Source organism: Topomyia yanbarensis, chromosome 2 (genome assembly GCF_030247195.1).
Source record: "Topomyia yanbarensis strain Yona2022 chromosome 2, ASM3024719v1, whole genome shotgun sequence".
Lineage (NCBI taxonomy): Eukaryota > Metazoa > Arthropoda > Insecta > Diptera > Culicidae > Topomyia > Topomyia yanbarensis.
The window spans coordinates 91,556,934-91,584,155 of record NC_080671.1 but is presented as its reverse complement, the minus strand read 5'-3'; the positions used below and the strand labels follow the sequence as shown (position 1 = coordinate 91,584,155).

Sequence of the window (27,222 nt, the reverse complement as noted above, 5' to 3'; positions counted from 1 at the left end):
TACGAGATCGCGGGTGTAGGTGCCGGGTATGGTCGCGAAGGGCTCAAACATTTGAATATTAAAGTGTTTGTCACGTTTGTGTGACTTCGCGTGTATAATTTTGATTTTATAATGATGTGGCGTGTATTCTTGTTTGAACGCGCGCGGATCGTGAATCTGATGCTTAATTTTTAGTGTATGGTACAGATGGTAGTCCGTTTCCCCATGTCACCATGGAACGTGTTGTTTAGTGAATATGAGCGTCACTTTTTTGATTGGTTCAACTGAAGGCATTATTCCAGATTAGTAAAACTTTCGGACGTGACCGTTTCATAATCGCGCGAGTGCTGGGTCAATGTTTGAGACCGCGTTTGGAAGTTTAAAGATGCCACGTTTACTTAACTACCGGGGTGTTTTCATGTAGGCGAAATAGCGGGCGTAAGTATATGTGGATTATTGCAATTGCATGGTCGTGCTTGTGACCAGGTTTGTGTTATCGCGAAGGCCACGAGCGTTTGTATCTATATAGCGTATAGTAGAGATATACTAATAAAATGAATCATAGCATGCCGAATAAAGAAAAAAAGATGCAAAGAGCTTGACTAGAAGTGTATAAATTGAACAATACTATTTTGGTATACATAAATAATGGAAAAGCAAACTAATAGATGTACAAAAGAACAAGACTAATGAAGTAGAATAGAAAAACACATGTAACATGCAATCAAACTCGTCTAAATGCAGCAAATGTTGTATATTTATCATTAACGACAATTGCATGCTGTTAGACTTTCATCATGCTATGCTGGTCGGGAATGGATGACTCACGTGCGTCGGTAAATTTATTTTACCCTAATTTATCCAACCCGACTTTCCCGAATGAATAGAACCAAATGCTCAGATTGATCGAGGCAAAGCAATAAAATTAAAAGAAAGCATACGCAGTAAAAATATATAATTAAAAATGTTAAATGTTACGTGTTTAGGGCTCAAACTTATAATTATGCAAATATTAGAAATTATTAAACTTATCTGGAAAACACAATCTATTGCAAAATACACCCCGGATGCTGTTACCAACGTAGAGAAAATGCGACGGTTGTCGAAGTAGCATAGAGAATAATAAAAGGGAAAAAAGGAAGAGCTACTGGGTCTGAGCGTTGGGAAAAGTCTATTCCGATGCAACCATTTGACGAAGCACATCATCGAAACTTTTCACCAAGTTAGTAAAAGTTCAAATTAAATCGGCAGTTCATTTATTATAAGATAAAACAACCATCGCTTCGGTGAAGAGAGTACGAATTAGGTACGGCATTGTAAGGGAACACGTATCCGCCAGTTGAGGCCAATCGAGCCGACATTTCATTAGACTGAGCAAACTAATTTCTTTGTTTGTTTAGTGTTTATTTGACCAACTAGTAAACTAATCCACTGGGTATTTAATGTGCGTGGGAAATACGCATGGTATTGTCTGAGTGAATGAGGGTTAAGAATTACCAATTCGCAAGAAATATTCAAAACCAGCTACCAATTTTTGGCAGTCATATCAGCACGAACAACAAATGTTTCATTGTCATATTCATTGGTTTTATTATCATATTCACTGTCACGTTAACCATATTTTTTCATGAGTATCAAAATATTGTAGCTTGAATATTGACGCAAAAGGTAACAATTTAGTTTCTTTTTGTTCTTATTGTTTTCAATCTTGTTCTAGAAATTAGTGTAAAAAACCGCGCACATGTTATCGGTTGTATATCCGACATACAAAGTTCGTCGTTCCAGGTATTGCGGTAGGACTTATTTTAAACCGTTTAAAATGTGTCTTAGATACAAGAACATGCGCGAATAATTAAATATAATAATTAAATTAAATAAGAATCATTCGTCCTCGGAGGAAGAAACCAATACATAATTGTCATTAAAAACAATATCAAAATTTATACACGATAAATTATGCGTGTATTATGAAACCTTTAATTACATAGATTTCGACAAATGTCTAGAGGCACTAAAAGTAATCGCTTTTCATTATATTGTATTGCTTTTTGAATGCCGTGTTTCGCCGGAATGAAGCACGGAATAATAAAATCGTCCACATACCGTTTGATTCAATTAAACATATGCAACACTCCCGAGTGTCCGCTGTCCGGAGCTGAAATTGCTTTTTTAACAAACCGAGCATTTCAACATTAATTCAATAAACGATAAATCTATCATAAATTCTCGGCAGCCGGCTGCCCAGAGCAATAAACACATTATAACACTACTGAGAGTTGCACAGATCGTATCGCAGATTTGTGTAACTCTTTACCCCATCCTATTAACAAAAACTGCTTCCAGTGACAAACGTGGTGATGCAGAGGTCTCTATAACAACGTTTGTTACACTAACATTCCCTTCCTTCTCCGATGACTGTAAGGACGTGACTGGCGGCGTTATTGGCATAGCTACTCCCAGGCCTCATTCGTTGATTCTCTGTGCAACTTCGCTTGTTCTGGTGAATCACGGAGTAGCAACTACGAATTGTACGTTCATCATGCTCATGCTCAGTATTGACAGGAATAAAAACTAAAAACAATATCATTCGTCAGAAGAAGGGAGCTTACCTTCAGATCAATACTCTTCGGGACAGAAACGTTCTCTTCGTTGAAATTCACAGAATTCAAGAAACTGATAAGAAATCATAGCAGGCGATCCAGTGAAAAATGACTTCAAGTTACTTGTAAAGTTTCACAAAGACGACCAAAATTATGTAAAAACTGCAATTTTCAAATTGATCTCAAATGAACGGTCGGATGGGAATCCCCTGACGATGGACTGTCAGTCTATAGTTTCGTATGCTTGGAACTTTTTATCTCAATTTGACTGAAGGGTGTCCTCTTATATGATTGTGCAAAAGTACCTAATGCTTGATAATTTTTTTTGAAGAAGTAAAATGACTTGGACACGTGCGCTATTCTGCAAAATGTTTATTAAGGTTTCATCTATAGCATAAAAAGTTTCGAGTGTAAGGTGTCCACAATGGCTGGCGGCTCCAGCAAAAAGTGTTTTGAAAACCGACCGCATCTGAGGGCACGATACAGGCCGCAATTCGTCGTCCACAAGCAGCAAACCAAAACGATCTTGAAGATTACTTTCCGTAGAGGCCGATCTACAAAACATGCAAAATTCGATATAGAAACAAAATGCCGGTTACTTGAAAATATAGTATCGTTTTTTCGCATAATTTTTCCACTTTGGACGGCTGTAAAAAATCGTTAATGATCCAAATGTTGCGATTTTGTAGCTTACATCGCCCGAGAATGTTGTCTTCTTTTAGGCGGGCACAAACCGAAGTTGATTGGTTGAATGGTTCAAAAACGAGAATGCCTGCAGATTGGAAAAATCTTGTTCCGAAAAAGTCGCCATTTTGGACGCCATTTTTGACACCTTACCCTCGAAAAATTTTATTTTATAGATAAACTCTTAATAAACATTTTGCAGAATAGCGCACATGTCCAAGTCATCATTTTACTGCTTCAATTATTAAATTAAAATTATTATTATCTTATTATTATATCTTAAGCTAGATTCATACTAACACTCACTAACAGAATCAATTGCACATTCTCTCATATACACTCACAATCTCTCATCCTAAACGCACAAACGCCCCTAGCCTTCGCGATAACACAAACCTGGTCGCATGCGCGAACATGCGATTGCAATCATCCGCACATACTTACACCCGCGAACTCGCCAACATTAAAACACCCCGGCAATTAAATGAACGTTTGGGCACTTATAAATTTACAAACGCGATCTCAAGCATCAACCCACCGCTCGCGTGATCATGAATCGGTCACGTCCGGTCGTCCCTGCCCTCATGCCTTCACTTGGACCAATCATAAAATTTCACTTATATATCTGAAACGCACACCAAAAATGAAGTACCGTATTCACGATATTTTCTAATCAAACTATGGTAATCTTAATTGTGCATTGTGACTCAGTGGTGATACAGAATACAATCCAACAGATAGCTCATTTTGAATAAAAATCCATATAGGACTCTTATGCTTTTATGGGCAGTATATCACATATACCAACTAGCTTTTATCCACTTTGCACGGTGCTGGCATCTGGCAGTTTTCAAAAGTACAGCACATTGAAAAAATCGGGTGGGTCTAAAACGACCCATTATATGGACACATTCCAGCGTTAGGGGACAACGTTTGCACGCATCATGCAACTGTTAACAGCTCGTCGTTTGAAAAATCCTACGATGTGCGCTCAAAAAACTTAATTGAATACTTTAAAAGTCCTAACACAACGTTAATGTTATGGGTTTGATGTTTTTCAGGTTGTCCTTTCATTCTGAGAGGTGAAAATGTCGCGTTAGAGGACAACAGCGCAAAAAATTGATTTTCCAACCTACACTTGTATTTATCAATAATCCTGCTGCTGCAAATTGAAAAGCATCTATTTGTTCTAGAAAGTTGATCATCGATAGTCACAGAACAATACTGTATACTTAGATTTTCGAGTTTTTAGGAATTTTTTTTCACGACCGCTGCGAACACTGCGTTAGGGGACAACACCAAAATGAACACAAACGGTCGCATATGAAGTGTTGTCCCCTAACGCGACTGAAGAATTTGTTGAAGCTCAAACAAAGCGATGTATATTACCTCTGAACCTGTGAATAACTCAAAATAAAGATTTGAAATGCCAAACCAGATGTATTTCTAGTTTCACCTTCATGTGTTTTATTAAGAAATTAAATTAATATAAAATGAGAACAGGACACACCGCATACCACAGTGTGGCCCGGTATATAGAAGAGATTGTAGACCACAATCGCCACTTTCTAATGGATCGAACAAGGTGGTTTCAAGTAGTTTTGGTAAGTTTAATATATTATTGACTTCAGTGGCGGATCCAGGGGGAGGGCCTTGGGGGTCCGGACCACCCCCCCCCCCGCCCGAAAATTTTTAACATCTTGAGAATTTTTAAAAAAGTTTCTTTTTTAAATTCATTCAACTAAATTTTTTTCATGTAAGTTTGGTGCACAGACTTTGTTTTTTGACCTTATAAAATCTTGAAAATAAAATTGACTGGTGATTAGGGCAGATAAAATACATCATAGGGTTGTTCAATATTTATTTTCTTGTTACGTTACAAATACACAAATGTGACTCTGTAGCAATTTAACAAAGGAAAGACTGTCAAACGATTATACTCAGTCGAGCAGTTATATAATGTTGTCGCGAAATACGAGGAATACGGTTGAAAAAAAAAAATTCGAAAGAGAATATCGCCCTTCTAGTTCATCCTCTGGCGTTTGCACAACTGTTTCTATTCATAGATCTGCAAAACGACACTTATTAGTGATGATTGCGGAAATTAATCAATATGTAGCCGTTTTACGCAATTTTTGGAAAAGAAGGGCTTATAGAAAACTTAGATATATTAGAGTACAAAAAATTCGTTAAAAAATTTCACACAATTGCGGTCTTATGATTCAGATGGCTGGCTTGTCATTGAATTATCTAAATAATAGAAAACTGGAGAATTTCGTTAAATGGTATCTTTTATTAGCGAATTCTAAGAAATGCGCATCCTCAGGATAACAATTTGAATTTAACGTATAAAAACATCAAAAAACTGCATTAAACTACGATCTTTGGTTCACGTTGAAGAAAATCTATCCCGAAAAGACAAACCGGGTTAGTTCCAAGTGGTCAATAATTATCCCGCTAATTTGAAAGAATGTGACGACGAGTAAGTGTTATTCCCTATGACCAAATTCTTCCGCGCGCTCTCATACTTATTTGGTATTCTAATGCGTTCCATTCTATATCCTTGAAATCACTTCAAACTCTGTTCTGAAATTGTTGAATTACCCTTAGATAGCTTTTTTACTGATATATGTAATAAAAAACTTGATAATTTTTAGATATTATAAGGCCTCCCCCTTAATGGAAACCCCCCCCCCCTCTCCCCGCCCCTGAGACCACCCATGACACTGCATGGCTACGGTATTGCTGAAATAGGTTGGTTATATCTTTAATGTCCATATACTGTTCTGTAGGCTCTCAAAGTAACTCTGCAGAAGGATTTATCGTATTGCAACGGAAAGCGTTAGGGGACAACACTTTAGTGCACCCCTCTGAAAGAACGATTCCAAAGCTTGTTATATACAAATAGCATATTTTTAGAAAGGTATTGATGAGTACTAATTGCTTCTAAAAAGATTTCACAGATAGCCTGCTTTGTTTTCAGGAAAAATTGAAAAAAACATATTTGCGTTAGGGGACAACGTAAAAATGGTCAATTTTTGCCCCTCTTTTATCCGATGATCAATTCACTCAATAAATCTGCGTCCGAAGATGAAATCTTTGTACAATATGTGAACAATAAAATGTAATTTAAGATTATTCCAAATAAATTTTCTTACAAACCTGTCGGTGTGATACGGAAAAATCTATTCAATTATTAAAAACGAGTCATAAATGTATTACTGGTTTTCATTGACGACCGTCATAAAATTCTTTTAAAAAATTTCTATATATCTATGATTTCGGAGGAGTGCAGGTTTAACACCAACATATTTCAGAACAACTTTTACTTATATTAGCAGATTTATTTTCATGAGGTAAGCGATACAAGTGCGTGGAATGTGTTTATAGCGTTTGAGGGTTAACACCAACGAGGCGTAAAACGGAATTTTGATTCTTTGCAGAACTTTAAAAATTCATGTAGAAAATGCAATTATTAAGAAATCAAAACCCTTAAATGCGCAATGTTGGCTTAGCTTCGCTTAGCTTAGGTAGACTGTCCGTAGTTGCACTTCGTGATTGACCGAATGAGTAAAAATGCACAGTGAACCAACAGACAGTTACTTGGGAGAAATAAAGCATTCTCACTGAGCATGCTTCCTGATTTAATACTTTAATAAACTGGACCAATAACGACGCCGGCCACGACCATGGCTGTTCTACCGAGGAAGGGAAGGAATGTTAGTTCGACATTCGCTTTGGCCAGAGACCGAGACTACCTCTACGCCCTATAACACTGTTCAACATATGATCGGGGAGAAGAACAAAAAAAATGGGAAAAGTTTGGGGTCCCAGAAAACCCCTGGTGAAGAAATTTTTGAAAAAAAAACCGGAATAGGGTCTCACAGTCCAAAACCAAAGCTTGTATGGAGAACCAGGGTGGTTCTACAGGGCAGATATCAATGGAAATGGTCATTTCAAACTTCCGCACAAAGTCCCCCACAAAATGCCAATCACATCGGAAAAGGAATCCATGCCATCTCGCAGCTCAATCGGACATCACCAAGGGGGTGCGGCGCTTGAACACTGATCCTACAATACTCGAAAAAATCCAAATGAGGAGCACATGACGCTGAAAATCGAACTTTTTTTGTCGAAATATGTCCAAAAACAGCATGAAACACCAGCATCCAGTGTCAAAACAAACGAAAACCGCCAAAAACAAATCTAAATTTTCTTCTAGTTCCAAAGACTCCGAAATTTTCTTTATCCCTTTATGGGCAGCTAGGACCGTGGGTGGTGGCTAGCGGGTTTCATATATCCTTGACTTGACCGACAAAACTCTGGTGCCTTGAACACAGGCAACGCAGATCCAAGACCACCATGGAAATGATAAGTTCTGCGTTTGAGATGCAATTCCCCCGGTTGCAAGATGAATATCTGTAATTATTGCTTGTTACCTTGTATGCATGAATCTGATTGTGAGTCCTGTGGTGGTGTGTACGTGAAAGGTGTTAGTTTTAGCGTTCGAGTCCAGGGGTGCATATCTGTCTGGGTTGGCGTGAGTGTTTACTAATTGTGTACATAATAGTGTCATCGCGAAGGGCTCGAGCATTTGAGCGTGTCTCTAACTGCGTGCATAAATTCGATTTTATAATCGTGTGGCCATTCGCATATTCGCGTGTATTCTTGAACGATCGCGCGCAGACCGTGAATCTGATAATTGATTTTTTAGTGTATGGTAGAGGAACGTGTTGTTTGGTGAATATGAACATCATTCTTGATTGGTCCAACTGAAGACATGAGTTTAGGCTGATTGAGAGTAGAGAATTCCACGATCCACGATCGCGCGAGCGGTGGGTTAATGCTTGAGCCCGCGGCTGTAAAGTTATAGGTGCTGAAAAGTTCACTTAAGTAAGGGGGTTCTTTAATGTTGGAGAAATTGCGGGTGTGTGTGGATGATTGAAATTGTAATGTAAGTTCGCGTTTGTGACCAGATTTGTGTTATTGCGAAAGCTAGGGGCGTTTGTGCGTTTTGGATGAGAGATTGTGAGTGTATATTAGGGTGTCCCAAAATAACATCATGTTAAAAAAGTCATCGGGCTCACTTCTTAAATGAAAGGTTAGGGTATTAGGATCACTTTCTTCTTCGGAGTGAGTTTGCTAAAACGCTTCCTACTGGTGGCGACTTTTGATTTTTTGAAAAATGGGCCGATTTTGGATAAAATTTCAATTTTATACCTGTTGAAGCGGTCCTGCACTGTCTTAGATATTTTTTGAGCAATTTTAATTTTTTTGGAGATCCAAACGGAAAAGTTTGGTTAGTTAGTTTGTGCAAATTTTGAATTATAAGAGCGGCAGAGCCATTTTTCTTGAAAACTGGGTATCTACAAAATTTTAAAAGTACAGAAAACACTTTATATAGTTGAGCCGAATGCAGGGGCGTAATTTTGCTGAAGAAAGTGTATAGCTACGGCCAATGGGGTATGAGTTATTTACGTTTTTGTTAAATAACCTTTTGACATTTTATGATATTCATAAAAAATAACACTGTTCTACAAAATAAAATAACTTAAGTGGGCTTAGTCCGCATATTATTTTTCGGAAAATAAAAGGAAAATGATGAACAATGGCGTTTTTCGCTTGTCTCTAGTACATCAGAATCGATTTTTAAGAGCATTTGACGATTTTTTTAAAAAATATTTTCTATGCTAATAGCCACCTAGCGGGTTTGAAAATCACTAAAATTAAAACATATATGTCGAGTTAATGGCAAGTTATGGCGTATATTTGAAGGCTGAATTGATTAACGTACTTACATTATATATGTAAAGTCTTATTTTCATGTTAGGAACTTTGAAGTGGAGAAAAACGCAGAAGAGTGAGGTGAGTGTTGAAAAACTGATATTTACTGTTTAGATCACATAATTTCGAAATAGTCAAATTTGGGGCAAATATCCTCGAAAAAGTTTTACAACAGAATACAGCGCATCTTCTGACACAATCGTCTTGTTGAGGATGCCTCCTAGAAGTAATTATGGATAATTAGCTCTTCAAAAAATAATTAGAGACTTGGCGTCATTAGCAAAGTTATTATTTTTATAATTTAAGTTACAAAAAAAATCATCAGATGCTCATTAAACCTCGTCCTGACATACTAAAAACGTACAGAAAACGTCATTTTTCATAATTTTCCTTCTATTTTTCGAGAAACTATGTATGGTCAAAGCACATTTGAACAGATTTACTTTTTGGAACAGCATTATTTTTGATAAATTGCTAAAAATGTCAAAGGTTATCTAACAAAAACTTAAATAACTCATACCCCATTAGCCATAGCTATACACTTTCTTCAGCAAAATTACGCCCCTGAATTCGGCTCAACTGTATAAGGTGTTTTCTGTACTTTTAAAATTTTGTAGATACCCAGTTTTGAAGAAAAAATACTGAAAAACACCAAAAATTTCACTTTTTACTAAGTTTCAATGGCCCTACCGCTCTTATAATTCTAAATTTGTACAAACTAACTAACCAAACTTCTCCGTTTGAATCTCCAGAAAAATAAAAAATGCTGAAAAAAAATCTAAGACAGTTCAGGACCACTTCAACAGGCATAAATTTGTAATTTTATCAAAAATCGGCCCATTTTTCAAAAAATCAAAAGTCGCCACCAGTAGGAAGCGTTTTAGCAAACTCACTCCGAAGAAGAAAATGGTCCCAATACCCTAACCTTTCATTTAAGAAGTGAGCCCGATGACTTTTTTAACATGATGTCATTTTGGGACACCCTAGTGTATATGGGAGAATATGCAATTGATTGTGTTGGTATTAGTATGAACCTAACTTAAGATATAGTAATAAAAGGAAAAATAACATGCCGAACGTTTCTTTTTTTTTGAAGTCACTAGCCTTGCAATGAAGAATGCCTAAAACTCTGAACTAGGCCCCGTCGAGTCCAGTCTGTCCGTCTCGTCCTGTCGTGTCTGAGGCTTCCAGGTTACATTCACTCACCAGACGAGACTAGCTTATGTAAGCTTAACTGTGCCCTGGTTTCGTAGAATCTAGGCGATCATCGAAATGACAGATCCTACGAGTGAATGCACTTGGCCCGGTCACCTGTCAAGATATGTGTGGTGCCTGTAAATAATATGTTAATACGAATATGTGATATGTTAAAAAAAGAAATGTGTAATTTAATACTTGTAGATTGTTGGTCGTTCCTACTTATCTGATTCAATCGAGTATGAAAATACATCTCCATATGTTGCGCTTCTTGGTTGTATGAGCTTGAAAAGCTCATTAGCAGTTATCGCTGATCCGTCTATCTCAGCAGACGTATTCAACGAAATATAGTTACAATTTTTTTTCGAATACCGTAATATTTGCCGGAGGGGGTCTAAAGCTTGTTGAAGGTAATAAGTCCCCAGCCGCAACATGGACATGTTGAGGAAACGCACTTTCTTCATCGATGCTCGTGGAATACGCAAATTGAAAGATGAAACCGTATATACTTTCATCGCAAAGCAGTTAAAGCTCACACCGCCAGAAGTTTCAACGATACAAATTGATCGGGTTGAAGGCAAGGTGTATGTCGAGATGAAGACGCAGGAAGGAGCAAACAATATCGTTGAGACACTCGACAACAAGCTGCTGCTCTCCAACGACGATAACAAACACCGAGTAAGACTGTATATAGAGGACGGTGGTATAGATGTAAAGCTACATCATCTTCCACCCAGGATGCCAGAATCATGGATTGCTGACTTTTTCGCAGACTACGGTGAAGTCATGAGCATCAAACACGAGGGTCCGCAACATGCGCATTCGCATGAAGCAGCCGATACCATCTTTCATCAGTATCAAAGGATACAGCACGCATGTTACGTACCTTAATCAAATCCAAACATGTCGTCACTGCAACAATATCGTCCACTTTGGATATAGCTGCTCCGAAAACAGAGCAAAACTGGCAGCACAGGGTAAGGATTACTCGAGTGTAGTTGCCGGTCGTAGTAGAACGAGAACGAGAAGCCAATCCCGCACGTCGCGTAACGCGTTCCACGACAGAGCACAACCCACTGAACAGATCCAGAGCACCAAACGAGCGGCAGAGGACAACCCGAACTCTTCGACCCCGTCAGCAAAATTTATGAAACCACCAGCAGCACCAATACCGTCAACAAACAGCGAGCTCCATCCACATGGGCAACAAGCCGATGATGAAAATACGGAGAGCGAGAACCCAGAAAACACACGCAGTGAAACTAATAGCAGCCGACCGATTCCTCTCACGAGTAGACTCGAGGGAGAAACAATGGAGATCTCCGACGAAGAAGATCACTCAGGAACGAGAAGCTACGATCGACAAACATCAACGCATCGTCGGCAAGTAAAAAAACAACTGAAAATGCCAGAAATAAATAACACACAAACCTTCTCATACACGATCGCCACATTAAATATAAACGGAATAAGTAATACAAACAAGATCAACGCTCTCATCACATTTATTCACACACTAGATTTAGATATTATATGTATGCAAGAGGTACACTGCGAAGCGATCCAAATCCCGGGATACGAAATAATCTTTAACATCAATGAAACCAGACGTGGTACAGCGATCGCTATCCGAAGTGATATTGTAGCTAGCCGGGTGCAAAGGAGCTTAGATTCGAGGGCCTTAATCATCAACTTGGGAAGTGAGGTAACAATTATAAATGTGGCGCGTAAACTCTGGATCTCAAAACAGAAATTCTCGTGAGGTTTTCTTCAATCACACCCTTCCATACTACCTTCAAAACCGTTCAAAATACTGCTTAGTAGTCGGAGATTTCAACTCGGTTCTAAGTCTAAGAGTTCAGCTTTAAAACGCGTATGCGATGGAATAAATCTGAAAGATGTTTGGAGAGCCTTCAACTCTCAGGATGAGTACACATTCGTGAGGGGTCGAACTATGTCCAGAATTGACAGAATCTATAGCAGTCAAGATTGTCTTCCCAATATTCGGTTTTGCCATCACCAAGTTAACAGCTTTAGTGATCATAAAGCGGTTGTGATGAGAATCGTACTTCCGATTACAACCAACAGAGTGGATAAGCCTTTCTGGAAACTATACAACAATCTAATGACACCAGAAAACCTTCAGGAATTTAGGGTAAAATGGATATATTGGACAAGACAAAGACGAAACTATAACTCGTGGACAGACTGGTGGTTCAGATACACTAAAAGAAAAATTGATTCTCTTTTTCGATGGAAAAACTCCATCAAGTTAAAAACCTTTAACGATACTATGGGTTTTTATTATACGTGCCTAAAGCAAGCATATGAACGACACAAAGATCCAGACTGTACCACCGAAATAAATAGAATAAAAGCTATAATGTTACAAAAACAGAAACTGTTTTCGGAAGAAAGGAAAAATATAAGAAATGAGTTTTTGAGTGGAGAAGATGTGTCAATATTCCAGTTAGAAAACCAAAACAAACAAAAATCTGGAAGAAGCATAAAGTCCGTAAACGTGAATGGCCATCCGACTGAGGACAAGTCTGAAATACATGAGTGTGTTCTTCAGCACTACAAGGATTTGCTCACCGCCGAAGATATCGAACCAACTGAACGCTTCCATCCTGCCAGAACTCTCATGGACGACGATGAAGATAACAGAAGGTTAACGGACAACATCAGTGAAGAAGACGTTTTGGCTGCAATTAAAGGATCTGCAGCAAACAAATCACCCGGCAAGGATGGACTAACTAGAGAGTTCTATCTGAAAACATGGACGATTATCAAAAGCGAGTTCGCTGCAATCCTGAACGAAATCAAAAATGGAGCGGTGCCAGAAGACCTGCAAGATGGAGTTATTGTATTGGTTCGCAAGCAAGGCAGCGCCAACGGCGGAATTGATTCGTTTCGACCCATAACTCTTCTGAATGTTGACTACAAAATTCTAAGCCGTATATTAAAAAGCAGATTAAAAGTAATATCCTCCAGAATACTATCAGAAAATCAAAAATGAAGCAACGGAAAGAGAACAATTTTCGAGGCGGTATGCTCGATACGTGACCATATCGGCATATCAAAACACGAGCGAATAGGAAGGATTGTGATAGCATGTGATCTCAGTAGTGCGTTTGATCGTGTTAATCATGAATTTCTTTTCTCTACTATCAGAAGAATGGGAATCAATAGCAGATTTGTAGACTTCATGGAATCTTTAACTCGTTGCGCTAGATCGCACCTGAGAATTAATGATCGTACAACTGAACCATTTGCTATAAAAAGATCGGTCCGTCAAGGCGATCCACTGAGTATGTGACTCTTCGTCATGTATCTACAACCGTTATTGGATCAACTCGCGGAAATATGCAACGATCAGGGATAATGTGTAATTGCCTATGCCGACGACATCACAGTAATCATCCGTTGTGCAGGGAAAGTGGCTCGTATACAAGAGTGTTTCCAAGCTTTTGGGAGAGCTGCAGGAGCAAAGTTAAATATCTTAAAAACGGAAGCATTGGAAATAGGAGTGGGAATAAGAGATTGGAGTGGCTTCAGCAAAAAAGAATCCATCAAAATATTAGGTGTTATATTCAAAAACTCAGTGAAAGAAACAATCTCTGCCAATTGGGAGCGAATCTACCGACTAGTAAACGCACTTCTATGGACGAATCGGCCAAGGCTGATCAATCTTATTCAAAAAGTGATATTATTAAACACATATATTTGCTCAAAAATCTGGTACATGGCGTCCATTTTCAATCTACCAAACAAATATGCGGCAATGTTCACAAAACAAATTGGATTCTTTTTGTGGTCGGGCGTTCCAACACAGAGGGTAAAATTCATCGACGTTATCCGACCAAAACGGGATGGAGGTTTAGGTTTGCACTCCCCTGAAATAAAGGCAAAGTCACTACTCGTAAATCGTTTCATCAAAACAAGAAACATCCTGCCGTCAATAGATCGTTATATACAGCAAGCATCTATACCTGCTGACATGAGCCACCTTCGAACAATCAACTCAATACTAGGCAGCCTTCCAAAACGTTTGCAAGAACGATCAACAGCCAACGAAATTTATCAGCATCAGCTACAACTACTACCAGCTGTTAGTGCGACAACGCGGATCAACCGGAACTGGAGGCGAGTGTGGAAAAACTCAAATTGTCGATCACTAAATTCCGACGAGAAATCAGCTTTCTTTCTTCTAATTCACGGGAAATTCAATCACAATGACCTTCTATTTCAACAAGACAGAAGAGAGAATCCAGATTGTACAACCTGTGGTCAACAAGAAACACTGGAACACAAGTTTTCAAGATGCCGAAATAAAGCGGATATGTGGCAGATTACACAACAATACCTTCGAGCAGCTACACGGCGAAATAATATAAATTTCAGGAATCTTCAATATCCAGAATTAAATGGGGAAATACAACACAGCAAAAGACAATTACTAAAAATTTTTATAAGATTTATAATATGCAATTTAGAAATACCAGACAATATGATAAACGAGAATAGCTTAAGAAGTTATCTTTCAATGTACATCTAAAACCAAAATAAAGCAAAATAAGTTACAAAAAAGTAGAATTTGACGCATGAGACCGAAAATAAAAAAAATAAGCATAAGCATAAGAGATCGCCCGTGGTAGCTACTCCGTTACTGATCAGAACCAATTGAGATTGGAAAATGTTCATTGGAACAACATGCTTGGGACTAGCATGATGAGCCACATTGTGCAATCTATATTGATCATGATCATGCATGCTGATCAATACCGACGCCGGCCACGTCCGAGTGCAGATCATCTGGGAAAGGAAGGAATGTTAGTCCGATACATGTTGCTGCTAGAGACCGAGGAATCCTCTGCATCTCTGTAAGTACGCCAATTGTATTATCATGTAAAAATTGCTCTGGGCAGCCGGCTGCCGAGAATTTCGGAATATTATCTTTTTTTAGTATTATTCTGAATGGCCAAATAAGCAACTTGAACTCCGGATAGCCGACTATGAGGAGCATTGCTTATATTTTAATAAATCGATAACGCTCAATTTTCTACCACGCGGTAAACATGAGACCGAAAATTTAAAAAAATAAATATAAAATAAAATAAAGAGAAGAGTTAGTATTGTTATAACATGCTGCAATACAAGAAAAAATATGAAAAGAGATTAACTAGAAGCGTATAAATTGACTGATATTTTTTGATGTACATGAATAATGGAAAAGCAAACTAATAGAAGTAAAGCAAAAACAGACCAATTAAATAGAGGAAAAGAACGGGACGTATTTAAAGTTGCTTATATTTGGGAACATAGCCACTTTGTTTGGCGGTTTGCTTTGCGTGGATGATGGTTCTTCAAGATTATTAGGCAGATTTTGAACATTTGAATTGATATGGTCCCAATACTTTGTATAGTTTACCTAAATTTTAAATTTAATACATTGTGCAATTGAATGATATTTTCTTTAGATTTAAGTTTGAATTGGTGTGATTCCAATACTTTGGCTAATTTACTTAAGTTTTTAAACATTGTGCAAATTGAATGATATTTAATTTAGATTATATGTAATGAACCATCACCCATAGAATACTGCATCGGTCTGGATCTAGTTGAATTGATAGCAAAAATAATTCAATCTGCCAGTTGTCATGGTATCCCTTTGCGTGCTGCTATTAGATTTTAGGGACCACCAGAATCCAAGGTCTCCAAGCTACAAATCTCTAAGCATAAAGAATTTTAGTCTGGAATCCGCTGCCAAGCCCACGGTAGTTCCAAAGTCTCCGAAATTCTTGAAAAAAATACCGAAAATCAAAAATTTCACTGTAATGCCCCACGACTTCAAAAAATACATACTACCGAATTGAAACAATAGTTCAATATGCGTAATTCTATCCGTATTTATTACGTCCTAAAATAATCAACATCCATTTGACTCAATTTAAGTCCCAGCTGCTGCCACTGCACCAAACCCCGATTTAATAACTGGTAATAAATTCATAGTTTCGCATAGAATGTAGAACATGTCTACCCCCGCCCGCGATTGTTCACTAAACACACTAGCACTTGTAAGCAAATATTGTTTAGGTAAGCACTGTTGTGCTCCCGTCAAAGTCCCAATCGAGGCTCACCGACAATTAGCCGCGTGGCTAACCGATGATGTATGCCAACCGGGTTGGCCAGGCATGGTTGCCATGGGCGGCAGAGTAAAAGTCGGAACGACACGCTGCTGCTTGTTTTGCTATTTATCATCAACGAAGCAGGTGTGTTTGTTGATTCCCTGCTGCACATAGAGATAGGTATGTACCTAAGCCAACCGACCGGAATAGGATGCGGTAAATCCCCAGAATGAGCAGCATCCCGGTGAAAACCTCATTCCACCCCAGCAAGAAAGCAGCGCAATCCACCCGGTTTCTCCATCCCAACAGCCAACAATGACATCGGTTTTGGTCTTGGTTTTGTTCGTGTTTATGGCTGTAAATATGGCGAAAGTTTACGGCATGAATATTTTACACTTGGCTAACTTTGAAATTGAGAATATTTATTATTCATGCATCGGCTTTGCTGGAGGGTGGTGGTAATTTTCCGAGAACCGTAAAGTACGAGCTAATATGCTATTATAGATTAGAGATTTAACTATCCAAAATACCCATATACATATCTCTGCAGGTCGTAGCGTGTACCCTGACCCAAACCAGTCAGTGGTGTTCGGCACGTGTCGCTACACCCTACGATACCGGTAGTAGATACATATTTTACAATCTTTGCTTATGTTAATTTGCCACCGGCTACGAACAATACACTGACCCAGATTTTCTCTTCTCATTGCAGTCATGTGAGGAGGCCATACTAAAGCTGAAAACGGCCGCCGCCAATCCGCAGACCCCCGTTCATTACGTGGTCAACCAGATTCTGTACCCATTGGTGCAGGGCTGCGAATCGAAAGATGTTAAAATCATCAAGGTCTGCCTCGGGATGATGCAACGGTTGATTACGCAACAGTTTGTAGATCAGAAAGGAGCTCGGTACATTACCGATACGTTGTGGATGCTGATGGAAAATGGTACCGAGGAGGTGAAAATTCTCCAAAGTGTGACACTGCTGCTGACGACAAATACGGTGGTCCACGGCGAGACACTGGCTAAAACTTTGGTGTTGTGTTTCAGATTGCACTTCACCAAGGACTCAACGACTATTAACACTGCAGGGGCGACCGTGAGACAGTTGGTTTCTTTGGTATTCGAAAGAGTCGTTGCGGAAGAAGCAGAAGCTGAGGCCAACCAGGACGAGAAACGAGAGGTGAATTTGGAAGAACTCAAACTGGCCACGGGAGTTGCTCCGAAAGGTTTGCGACCATGTGCAGCAGATGCTTACTTACTGTTTCAGGATTTAGTTCAGCTCGTCAATGCAGATCAGCCCTATTGGCTACTGGGAATGACCGAAATGACACGCACATTTGGATTGGAGTTGTTAGAATCTGTACTAACTCAGTATACGTCGGTGTTCTATAAGAACCCGGAATTCTCGTTCCTACTGAAGGAACGTGTCTGTGCCCTAGTCATTAAGCTCTTTTCACCGAACATCAAGTACAGAACGATGGCTCCGCAGAATGCTCAAACAACTGCTCCGCACGATAAACCGTACTTCCCCATCAGCATGAGACTGTTGAGGGTCGTTTCCATTTTGATCCAGAAATATCACAATTTGTTGGTTACGGAATGCGAGATATTCCTTTCGCTGATTGTCAAATTTCTGGATCCCGATAAACCATCCTGGCAAAGGTCTCTTGCCCTGGAAGTGCTCCACAAAATGACCATTCAACCGGAACTGCTGATATCGTTTTGTCGCTGCTATGACCTCAAAGATCACGCCACAAACATTTTCCAGGATATCATAAACTCTCTTGGAACTTACGTTCAGAGCCTGTTCGTTAACACGCAGCTGTTAAATAGCTCCGTTGGCGGGGCTCAAGGACAGCCAGCAGCCTTGATCGGCGGACTTCCGGTCGGACCTGGGATCTCGCCACAACCAGGTTTTCTCTTTCGTGGAGTATTTCTTCCCCTGGTTGTAACATTCCCCGCTGGGCAATCTAAATCGATGTTCTTGGAAATGTTGGATAAGATGGAACCACCTGCAATTCCGGATGGTTATGGGATATCCGTTGCGTACGCCTGCCTTCTGGATATTGTACGATCAATCTCGCTATCAATTCAAGGACCCTCCCAGCTGGGTGTAGAAAATCCTATCCCCTACAGAAAACGCGTATCCGAAGATGATAAAGCCCTGCACATTCAGCTTATTTACTCCAGTTGGTTGGGGCTACTATCTGCCTTAGGGCCTCTCATCGACGCCGCCACTGACGAATCCACAACGGAAAATGTTCTGAAGGCCATTCAGAATTATGCCGCCCTTTGCGGTCTGCTGGAACTACACACCCCACGAGATGCATTCATAACGGCACTCTGCAGAGCTTCGCTTCCTCCACACTATGCCTTATCAGTGCTGAATGTCAACTACCAAGGCAGTCAGTTTAAATCTCACTCTCGTGGTGGCAGTCAAGATATGGGAAACGTATTTCTCGGTTCGTACGGTGATGCTGACCAGCAGCAACAACAGCGACATCCAGTGGTCGCCGTCGGAACACCTCTCCCAACATCGTCACTTCCGGTAGGAGCCCATCAGGGTCCTGTACTGCTGACCGCCAAGAACCTCCAGTGCATGAGATCAGTCCTTCACTTGGCTCATTGCCACGGAGGAATCCTGGGTAGTTCGTGGCACATCGTGTTGACAACTCTTCAGCACCTAGCTTGGATCTTGGGGCTAAAACCGTCAACCGGTGGAAGCCTACAAGCAGTTCAGAAACCACAAACTGATGCAAATTCAATCACGCAAGTGATGACAGACCTACCGGTTTTGTCACAAATGTTAAGCCAGCTTTTCGAATCCAGTCAGTATCTGGATGACGTCGCCTTACACCACCTGATCGACGCTCTTTGCAAACTATCCCACGAGGCAATGGAACTGGCCTACAATAACCGCGAGCCATCTCTGTTTGCCGTCGCGAAACTACTGGAGACCGGCCTGGTCAATTTATCGCGCATCGAAGTCCTCTGGCGACCTCTGACCAACCATTTGCTGGAAATTTGTCAACACCCGCACATCCGAATGCGAGGATGGGGCGTGGAAGCCATCACGTATTTGGTCAAAGCTGCCCTCCAGTATAAATATGAGAAACCATTGAAGGAAAACCTAAAGCTACAGACACTGCTACTGGGACCACTTTCGGAACTATCCTCCGTTCCCCACGGTGATGTACGCCAACATCAGCTGGAATGTGTTCTGCAAGTGCTGAACGGAGCCGGCGAAACCTTATCCCACGGGTGGCCGCTTGTACTGGGAATCATCGGGGCTGTCAACGATCATCACGGTGAAACCCTAATCCGAATTGCCTTCCAATGCTTACAATTGGTGGTTACCGATTTTCTACCGGTGATGCCATGGCGCTGTCTGCCTCTCTGTGTAAATACAGCGGCCAAGTTCGGATCCCAAACGCAGGAGCTAAACATCTCGCTGACTGCAGTTGGTTTGATGGTAAATTTTGAAAGGCAACTGACTTAATAACAGCGATAATAACTTTTGCCCATTTCAGTGGAACATTTCCGACTATTTCAACCAGAACCAGGAGAAGCTATCGCAAACAGTTTGCGACGATACGTCGGTTCTGCCGGACTTCCCCGGTACCCTCAACATGCCTCACTTTGATCGTTTGTGGATGTGCCTATACGCGCGACTCGGTGATCTGTGCGTCGACCCGAGACCAGCGGTCCGCAAGTCGGCTGGGCAGACTCTGTTTTCGACGATTTCCGCCCACGGAAATCTACTGAATCCGCCCACCTGGCAGGCGGTCCTCTGGCAGGTACTGTTTCCGCTGTTGGACAAGGTACGCGCACTGTCCAGCTGTGCAAGCAGTGAGAAGGTGGATACCAGCGGTAACATATTGATCCATCACTCGCGAAATACGGCACAGAAACAGTGGGCAGAAACGCAGGTTTTGACACTGTCCGGGGTTTCTCGGGTGAGTATCGAACATCGTTTGGAAATGTTTTATTTTTTCTAAGCTCGCTTCTTCCAGGTATTCAACACGAAACGTACCCTTCTCCAGATGCTAGGAGATTTTCCGCGAGCTTGGGCCTTGTTACTGGAGTTCATCGAGAACTCGGCCCTCAGCAAGAGTAACGAAGTTTCGCTCGCAGCATTGAAATCATTCCAGGAAATTTTATACAACCGCCCGATGCCTCCGACGGAGGAATCAACCAAGACGGCCAAACAATCGGAAAAGGCAGCCAACGAGGAAATAGACATATGGAACGTGGCCTGGCGAGTTTGGTTGACTATTGGAGCGGAAAGCACGAAACCGCCCTCGTTGTCCTCGGACGGTCCGGACAGGGGAGGCGATGATATCTACATACCGAGCCAGGCATTTTTGACAGCGCTAGTGCAAATCTTTCCCGCCTTGTTTCAGCACATACGAACGCGCTTTACCAACAAGGATCTTACGCTGTTTTGTACCGTGCTGATGAATGCAGTGGCCGTGCCGGTGCATAGTGATTCGACGCCTTACATCATGTCGACTATTTCCGACTCACTGCTGACTCCGCTGCACGACGGTGTGCTAGATTGTATGGAACTACTGCAAAAAGAAGCAATTGGAGGTGGAAAGGATGGAACAAATTTGAAGCATATGATATCAGCTATCTTCAAGCAGTTGTTGAGCTTCAGCAAATTTGCCTGTGTGCCGCCTTCTTTCGATCGGATTGAGACGAGGTATTCTGTCATAGTTAATTCGATTTACACACAATGCTAAATTTGTTTTTTACCTATTTTAGACCGGTTAAATCCACCCGCTCCGGCAGTGGTGTGGTTATCCATCAACTGCCCACGAGTAACGGAGTGGAATGGGTTAGCATGAACTACATTCCCTTCGGCGAGAAAGCATTGACGGTGGCAGTTAAACTGTACCAGCAAACGGCAGCAGACGAAACCGTTATCGAAGGTCAGATTCTGCATGAAATTATCAAAGCGCTGCATTTGCCGCTGTCGCTGAAGTACAACTGTATGTCGTCTAGCACCTGGAAGCTGGCTATTTCTAGTTTGATGACTGTGCTTCATACGGGGCTGCCGGTGGCTAGAAAGAATCCAAAACCGTTTGCTCCCCTGTGGAAGGATCTGTCAGATACGTTGGATCAGTTTTTATTCCCGAAAAGGTGAGTGGACGTTAAACTGACTGAAATTTCATGGAGACAAAGATACCTTCAGTGCAAAGGAAATATAAATTCATTCACCACTCAAGGCATTGATTTGTTTTACATGGACAAATTGTGGGCCAAAGGTGGCATCTTTTATATTTTTGACATAAGTAAACTACGTAATCTATGTCTGGGGCGTATTTACTCGATAATCCCACTCACTCCTGCTCCTAGAGAAACAAAATTTAGTTTGCCACTGAAGCTGAATTTAGGCCGAAAATAACTAGACTCAGCTGCATCAAAAAGTTCTAAAAAGTCCATAGAACCTGCAGAGATGATAAGGTTTTGCGGGTGCTGCCAATAGAAGAGTTATGGATGTGGTGGCGAAAGGGACGTAGAAAGCTGACTCCTAAATGCAGTTTTGAAAAATCTGCATTTGAATAATGTCATTGTATGTGTTGGCAGGACTTCTTGTCCTTTCGATATTTTATTTGTTTCCTTTTTTGAATTCGACCCGATTTTCTTTCACTACGTCGAATGATAACCAACACGGTCCGATGCCTAAGCGATCGACAGCGACGAAACTGCTCTTATTCACAACGCATCTATTCGATGGATTCGCTGAGGAATTGCAATCCAATATTATTTACATGGAACTATCCGCGACCTGCGACAAAATTAACCACGATATCGCAACAGCCATGCTAGACAATATCTTTCATTCTTCCTTGCTACATCCGGCATCCCGCAAGGAAAATATTGCGGCGCAGTAATATATTTCCTTTAATTTAAAGGCGTAAGTATCAAATTACAAGGACCTTTCTTTCGCCAACGTGATGAAAATTTTTTGATGGTCATGGCAGGAATTCGTCGCGATGATATCTCCAAGTTCCACTGCGGCGGAGATGTGGCAGATAGTGAACAGGTTGAGAGGGAAACGTCAGCATCGACCAACAGTCATCAAGCGGTCCAGTGGCTACACGGATAAGGCTGAACAAGTAGATGAAGAACTGGCACAACATTACAGCCAATGATCCGCTACCTCCAGCTATTCGTTATTGTTCCAAAAAAGAAAGGAAAAGGTCGAACGAAACCGCGTGAAATTCTCACCAGATACCAACGATACTTACAACGCTGACTTCACTCTGAACGAGCTGCTATGGACACTCGATAGAGAACCAAGTGGCTCTTTAGGCCCGGACTGCATCGGTTATCCAATGCTTCAGCGACTGCCATTGTCAGTGAAAACTGCAATGTTAGAACTCTTCAATAGAATATGGCGTAGTGGCGTATTCCCGCTCTGTTGACGAACTAGAGTCATCGTACCAATTCCAAACTCCAATGATGTAGGTCCAGCTGCATTCCATCCAATTACCTTAACAAGCTGTATGGCGAAAGTTTTCGAGCGAATAGTCAACCGACGGTTTACCACCGAACTAGAGTCGAACGGGCGTCTTGACAAACGACAACATGCTTTTAGGTCAGGTAGGTTGGAGATGTCATTACCCGGCCGTGACGAGCACTGTCTGATAGCGTCGCTTGACTTGTCCAAGGCTTACGATACCATCTGACAGTTTTCTGTCAGAAAGATCGTTCCAGGTCAATGTAGAGGGTTACTTATCGCCCGCGCATCCGCTGGAAAACGGTGTGACTCAAGGTTCAGTGTTCTCGGTTACGCTATTTCTCGTGGCTATTCAACCCATCTTCCGCGTGGTTCCGCACACTGTGAAGATCTTATTGTAAGCCGACGATATCCTACTCGTGGTTTGGGGGAAGAATGACCAGACACTTTATCGAAAGCTTCAGTCAGCATTGTATTTCGATATCTGCAACGAAATCCAGCATCTTCTATTGCAGCCCTAATGCCCGCTGTTCCAACTTGGGGAACGTTCCGGTTGGTAGAAAGCTTTATCGCTTGAAAATCGGCTGGGTATCCAATTGTCCAGTGGATGCTTCGTCCTGGATGGTAATGAGCAATCGCCGCAGGAAAATATAATTTAATTCTTATGGTCCTGAAAAGGACCCTTTCGGTGATGCTCACCCCTGGCTGGTCGGTGGTGTAATGAAGACTAGAACACTTATACTGCTAACTGTTTATTTTCTGAAGATGCTTACAGGTTAGAGGTGGAAATCAAACTGAAACTTAAGCTTGTTAGGGGTTCTCCTTTTATAGAGTCGGTGGTGATAAGTGGTAAGTTTTTGTTGTTGGGGTTACCTTTCGGTGATACCGAACATCCTCCCCCGGTTGAGCACACTCAACAGATGATACAGATTTCGGTTGATTATCTTCAATGGGAAGAACGGAGATTTTGTGATAGGGCGGCGATAAGTTGAACCATCGACGAACACATCGACCGATCTCACTAGCCCGTCTTCGCCTAGATAAACAGCTGTTATTTTCCCCAACTTCCAATGGAGTGGTGGCTGGATGCGATCATGAAGCAGAAAAATCATGCCGATGCAGATATTTGGCATGGTTCGTAAGTTCTTTTCCCGAGGCTGTAGCGTGTTGAGGTAATCTCGGCTCCAGGTACGCCAAAAGTGCTCACGCATGAGCTGCAGATGCTGCCATCGATCCAAGCGATTAACCTTTAGGTTTTCCAATGATGGTTAGGCAAAGGCGGTGAGAGGAAGGCCAATCAAGTAGTGCGCCGGTGTAATCACCAACGGATCAGCAGAATCGTTAGACACGGCGAACAGGGGCCGCGAATTCAGCACAGCCTCAATTTCGGTGAGAACAGTTGAAAACTCCTCGAAATTCAGCTTGACGTTCCCTACGATACGTTTGAGGTGTGTTTTGGCGGACTTGACCGCCGCTTCCCAAAGTCCGCCAAACTCGGGGGCGTCCGGCGGGATAAAGTGCCACTCGATTTCTCGTGTGTGACAAAACTGCTCGATGCGTTGGACCGCTTGCTGATCACGAAACTGATTGTGGAGCTCGTGCATCTCGTGGTTTGCTGCCTTAAAATTCGTGGCGTTGTCGGAATGTAATTCTTGAATGCATCCTCTACGACTGATGAACCTTCTCAAGGATGCCAGAAAAGCGTCGGTGCTGAGGTCGGACACTGCTTCCAAATGGACGGCCTTAGTAGCCATACAGACATATACGGCTATATATGCCTTTACGAGAGTAGGTCGTCGCGATTCTTGTTTGACCCAGAATGGACCGGCGAAGTCAACACCGGTGACTGCGAAGGGCGGTGACGGAACAACTCTCGCGGAGGGCAGGTTGCCCATCAATTGAGTCGTGTCGGTTGGATTGCATCGAAAGCATCTCACGCAACGCCGCGTGATTTGCTTGATAGTGGATCGAGCCTTTAGCAGCCAGTATCGTTGCCGCATGGCGTTCATCAACCCACTTTGACCGATGTCAAGTAGCTCAACGTGCATTTCACGGATCATCATACGCACCAGAGGGTCCTTGTCCGGCAGTATGATAGGATGTCGGCTTTCGAAAGGTAATTGTGAGCGGTCCAAGCGACCACCTACTCGAAGCAGTCCGTCTTGGAAGATAGTTCGGAGGTTGCCAATCATTTTGCAGGGTTGTTTGTGTATAACTCGCTGAATTTCATCCCCCAGGTGGACGATCTGGATCACTTTGATTATAGTTTCTTTCGATTTGCGCAGTTCACGGACGGTCAAATTTCGACGAGTTTCACATTCGACAGATTTCTTACGACAGTTGTCGACGAACCGCAGGATGTAACCGATGACTCGTTGTAGTTTGCGAAAGCTACTGTATCGAGAAAAAATTGGAAGTGGTTCGATTTTCACGGTGGGTGCGGCTAGGACTGCTTTCATTTCTGGCAAATCTGTATCTGGAACGGCTGCAGGAGGTTGAATCTGATAGATTACGTAGGCGAGGAATTCAGGACCGTGCCACCAGAGGTTGTTTTTACTGAGGATCTCGGGAAGCTGGCCACGGGTAACGACATCGGCGGGATCGTTTTCGATGTTGATGTACTCCCATCTGAAACCATCGGTTTCTCCTTGGATTAAAGCAATGCGATTACGGACGAACAACTCAAGTTCATTTAGTGGTTTTTTGATCCAGGCTAGAACAATTGTACTGTCGCACCACAAAACGACTTCTAGAAATTTCATGCCCAACTCGACGGTTACTCTCTTCACTAAATGGGACAGCAGGAGGGCAGCGGACAACTCTTTCCGTGGGATTGACAAATCGTGCAGGGGGGCCAACTTAGACTTACTGGTCAGAAGAGCCATCTTTGTCGTTCCGTCGGCAAATGAGCTCTGCACATACACACAGGCTCCGTATGCCACGACCGAAGTATCAGAGAATCCGTGTAACTCATAGGCCATCACGTTGTTGTTTGTCACACATCTAGGAATTGGGATTTGGTTGAGGTATGACAATGAGCTATGGAGTTCTTGCCACTGTTGTGCAAATTCTTCGTCGACCGGGTCATCCCAGTCTGCTTTAATGCTCCACAGGCGTTGCGCTTGTAGTTTGGCGAGGACAATAGCTGGTGAGTACAGTCCGAGAGGGTCGTAAAATTTGGCGACTTCGGCGTAGATCAACCGCTTGGTCACAACGTCTCTTGTCACTGGCTTGATCTGGTTAGCGAGGAGTAGTGCATCTGCCTCTGGATCCCATAGTAGACCTAAGACCTTGATGACCTTATTCGCTCCGCATACTTTCAACGGCACTTGGGGCTCACGTTCTTCGGGTGGCACGTATTGGAGGAACTCTGTAGAATTGGAACACCATTTGTGGATGGGAAAGCCACCGCGTGCCAACAGCTGTTTCAGTTGCCGTTGTGCTTCGATAGCTTCCGACACCGAATCGGCACCAGATAGCGTATCATCCATGTAGACCTCGTTTTTTATTATTTCGGCTGCAATCGGGTAATCATCCTTCTCTTCCGCAGCCAATTGTGCCAGGCACCGCGTTGCTTGGTATGGTACCGATGCTGTGCCATAAGTAACGGTGTCCAGTTCCGTGTACAACGATTGAGACGTTCGTTCACGCCAGAAGATTCGTTGATAGTGTTTATGTTTAGGTGCCATCAGAATCTGCCGATACATTTTGGAAATGTCTGCTGTGAAAGCTACTTTATGGGTGCGAAATCGAAGCATGATGGAGTACAGCTCGCTTTGCACTACCGAACCGACGAGGAGTACGTCGTTCAACGCAAGATTGGATGGAGACGACTTCGCACTGGCATCGAATACCACTCGACATTTTGTGGTTGAACTGAAGGGTCGCAACACGGCGTGATGTGGCAGGTAAAAATTTTCTGGTCCGGCTGGTCATCTGATTCGATCACTTCATGGCAATGACCGAGAGTCTCGTATTCTCGGATGAACTCAATGTACTGGGTCTGGAGCTCGGGGTTACGTAACAATCTCTTCTCTAGCATCAGAAATCGCTTCAGTGCTAAATCTCGGCAATCGTCCAGCTTGGCAACGGTTTCCTTGAATGGTTGTTGTACCACAAACCCCCCTGTTGGATCTCGTTTATATGTGAACAGGAAGTGGGATTCGCAGGCTACTTCTTCTCTGGAGAGCTTGGGGATATCCGGCAATTGCTCGACTTGCCAGAACCGCTGCATCATGGTTTCGGCTTCTTCGATGGAGACCAGATTGGAGTGCTGCACTGGAGCGTCGACGAAGTACGACTCTTTAAGGACACCGGCCACGATCCACCCTAGGTAAGTTTCTCGCAGCTGTGGCAGCTTATCGGACAGACTTAGATGTCT

At 42.1% G+C, this 27,222-nt stretch overlaps 1 protein-coding gene across 1 annotated transcript in view; it reads left to right on the top strand.

The window, feature by feature from the left end:
- The window catches only part of LOC131678820 (protein MON2 homolog), a 63,418-nt gene that overhangs the window by 21,885 nt on the left and 14,311 nt on the right, over nt 1-27,222 (top strand). Inside the window, exons 2-5 of the mRNA XM_058959171.1 lie at nt 17,085-19,844; nt 19,903-20,328; nt 20,386-21,077; nt 21,140-21,517. Coding sequence (XP_058815154.1) covers nt 17,085-19,844; nt 19,903-20,328; nt 20,386-21,077; nt 21,140-21,517 — 4,256 coding nt within the window. The remainder of the gene's footprint in view (nt 1-17,084; nt 19,845-19,902; nt 20,329-20,385; nt 21,078-21,139; nt 21,518-27,222) is intronic.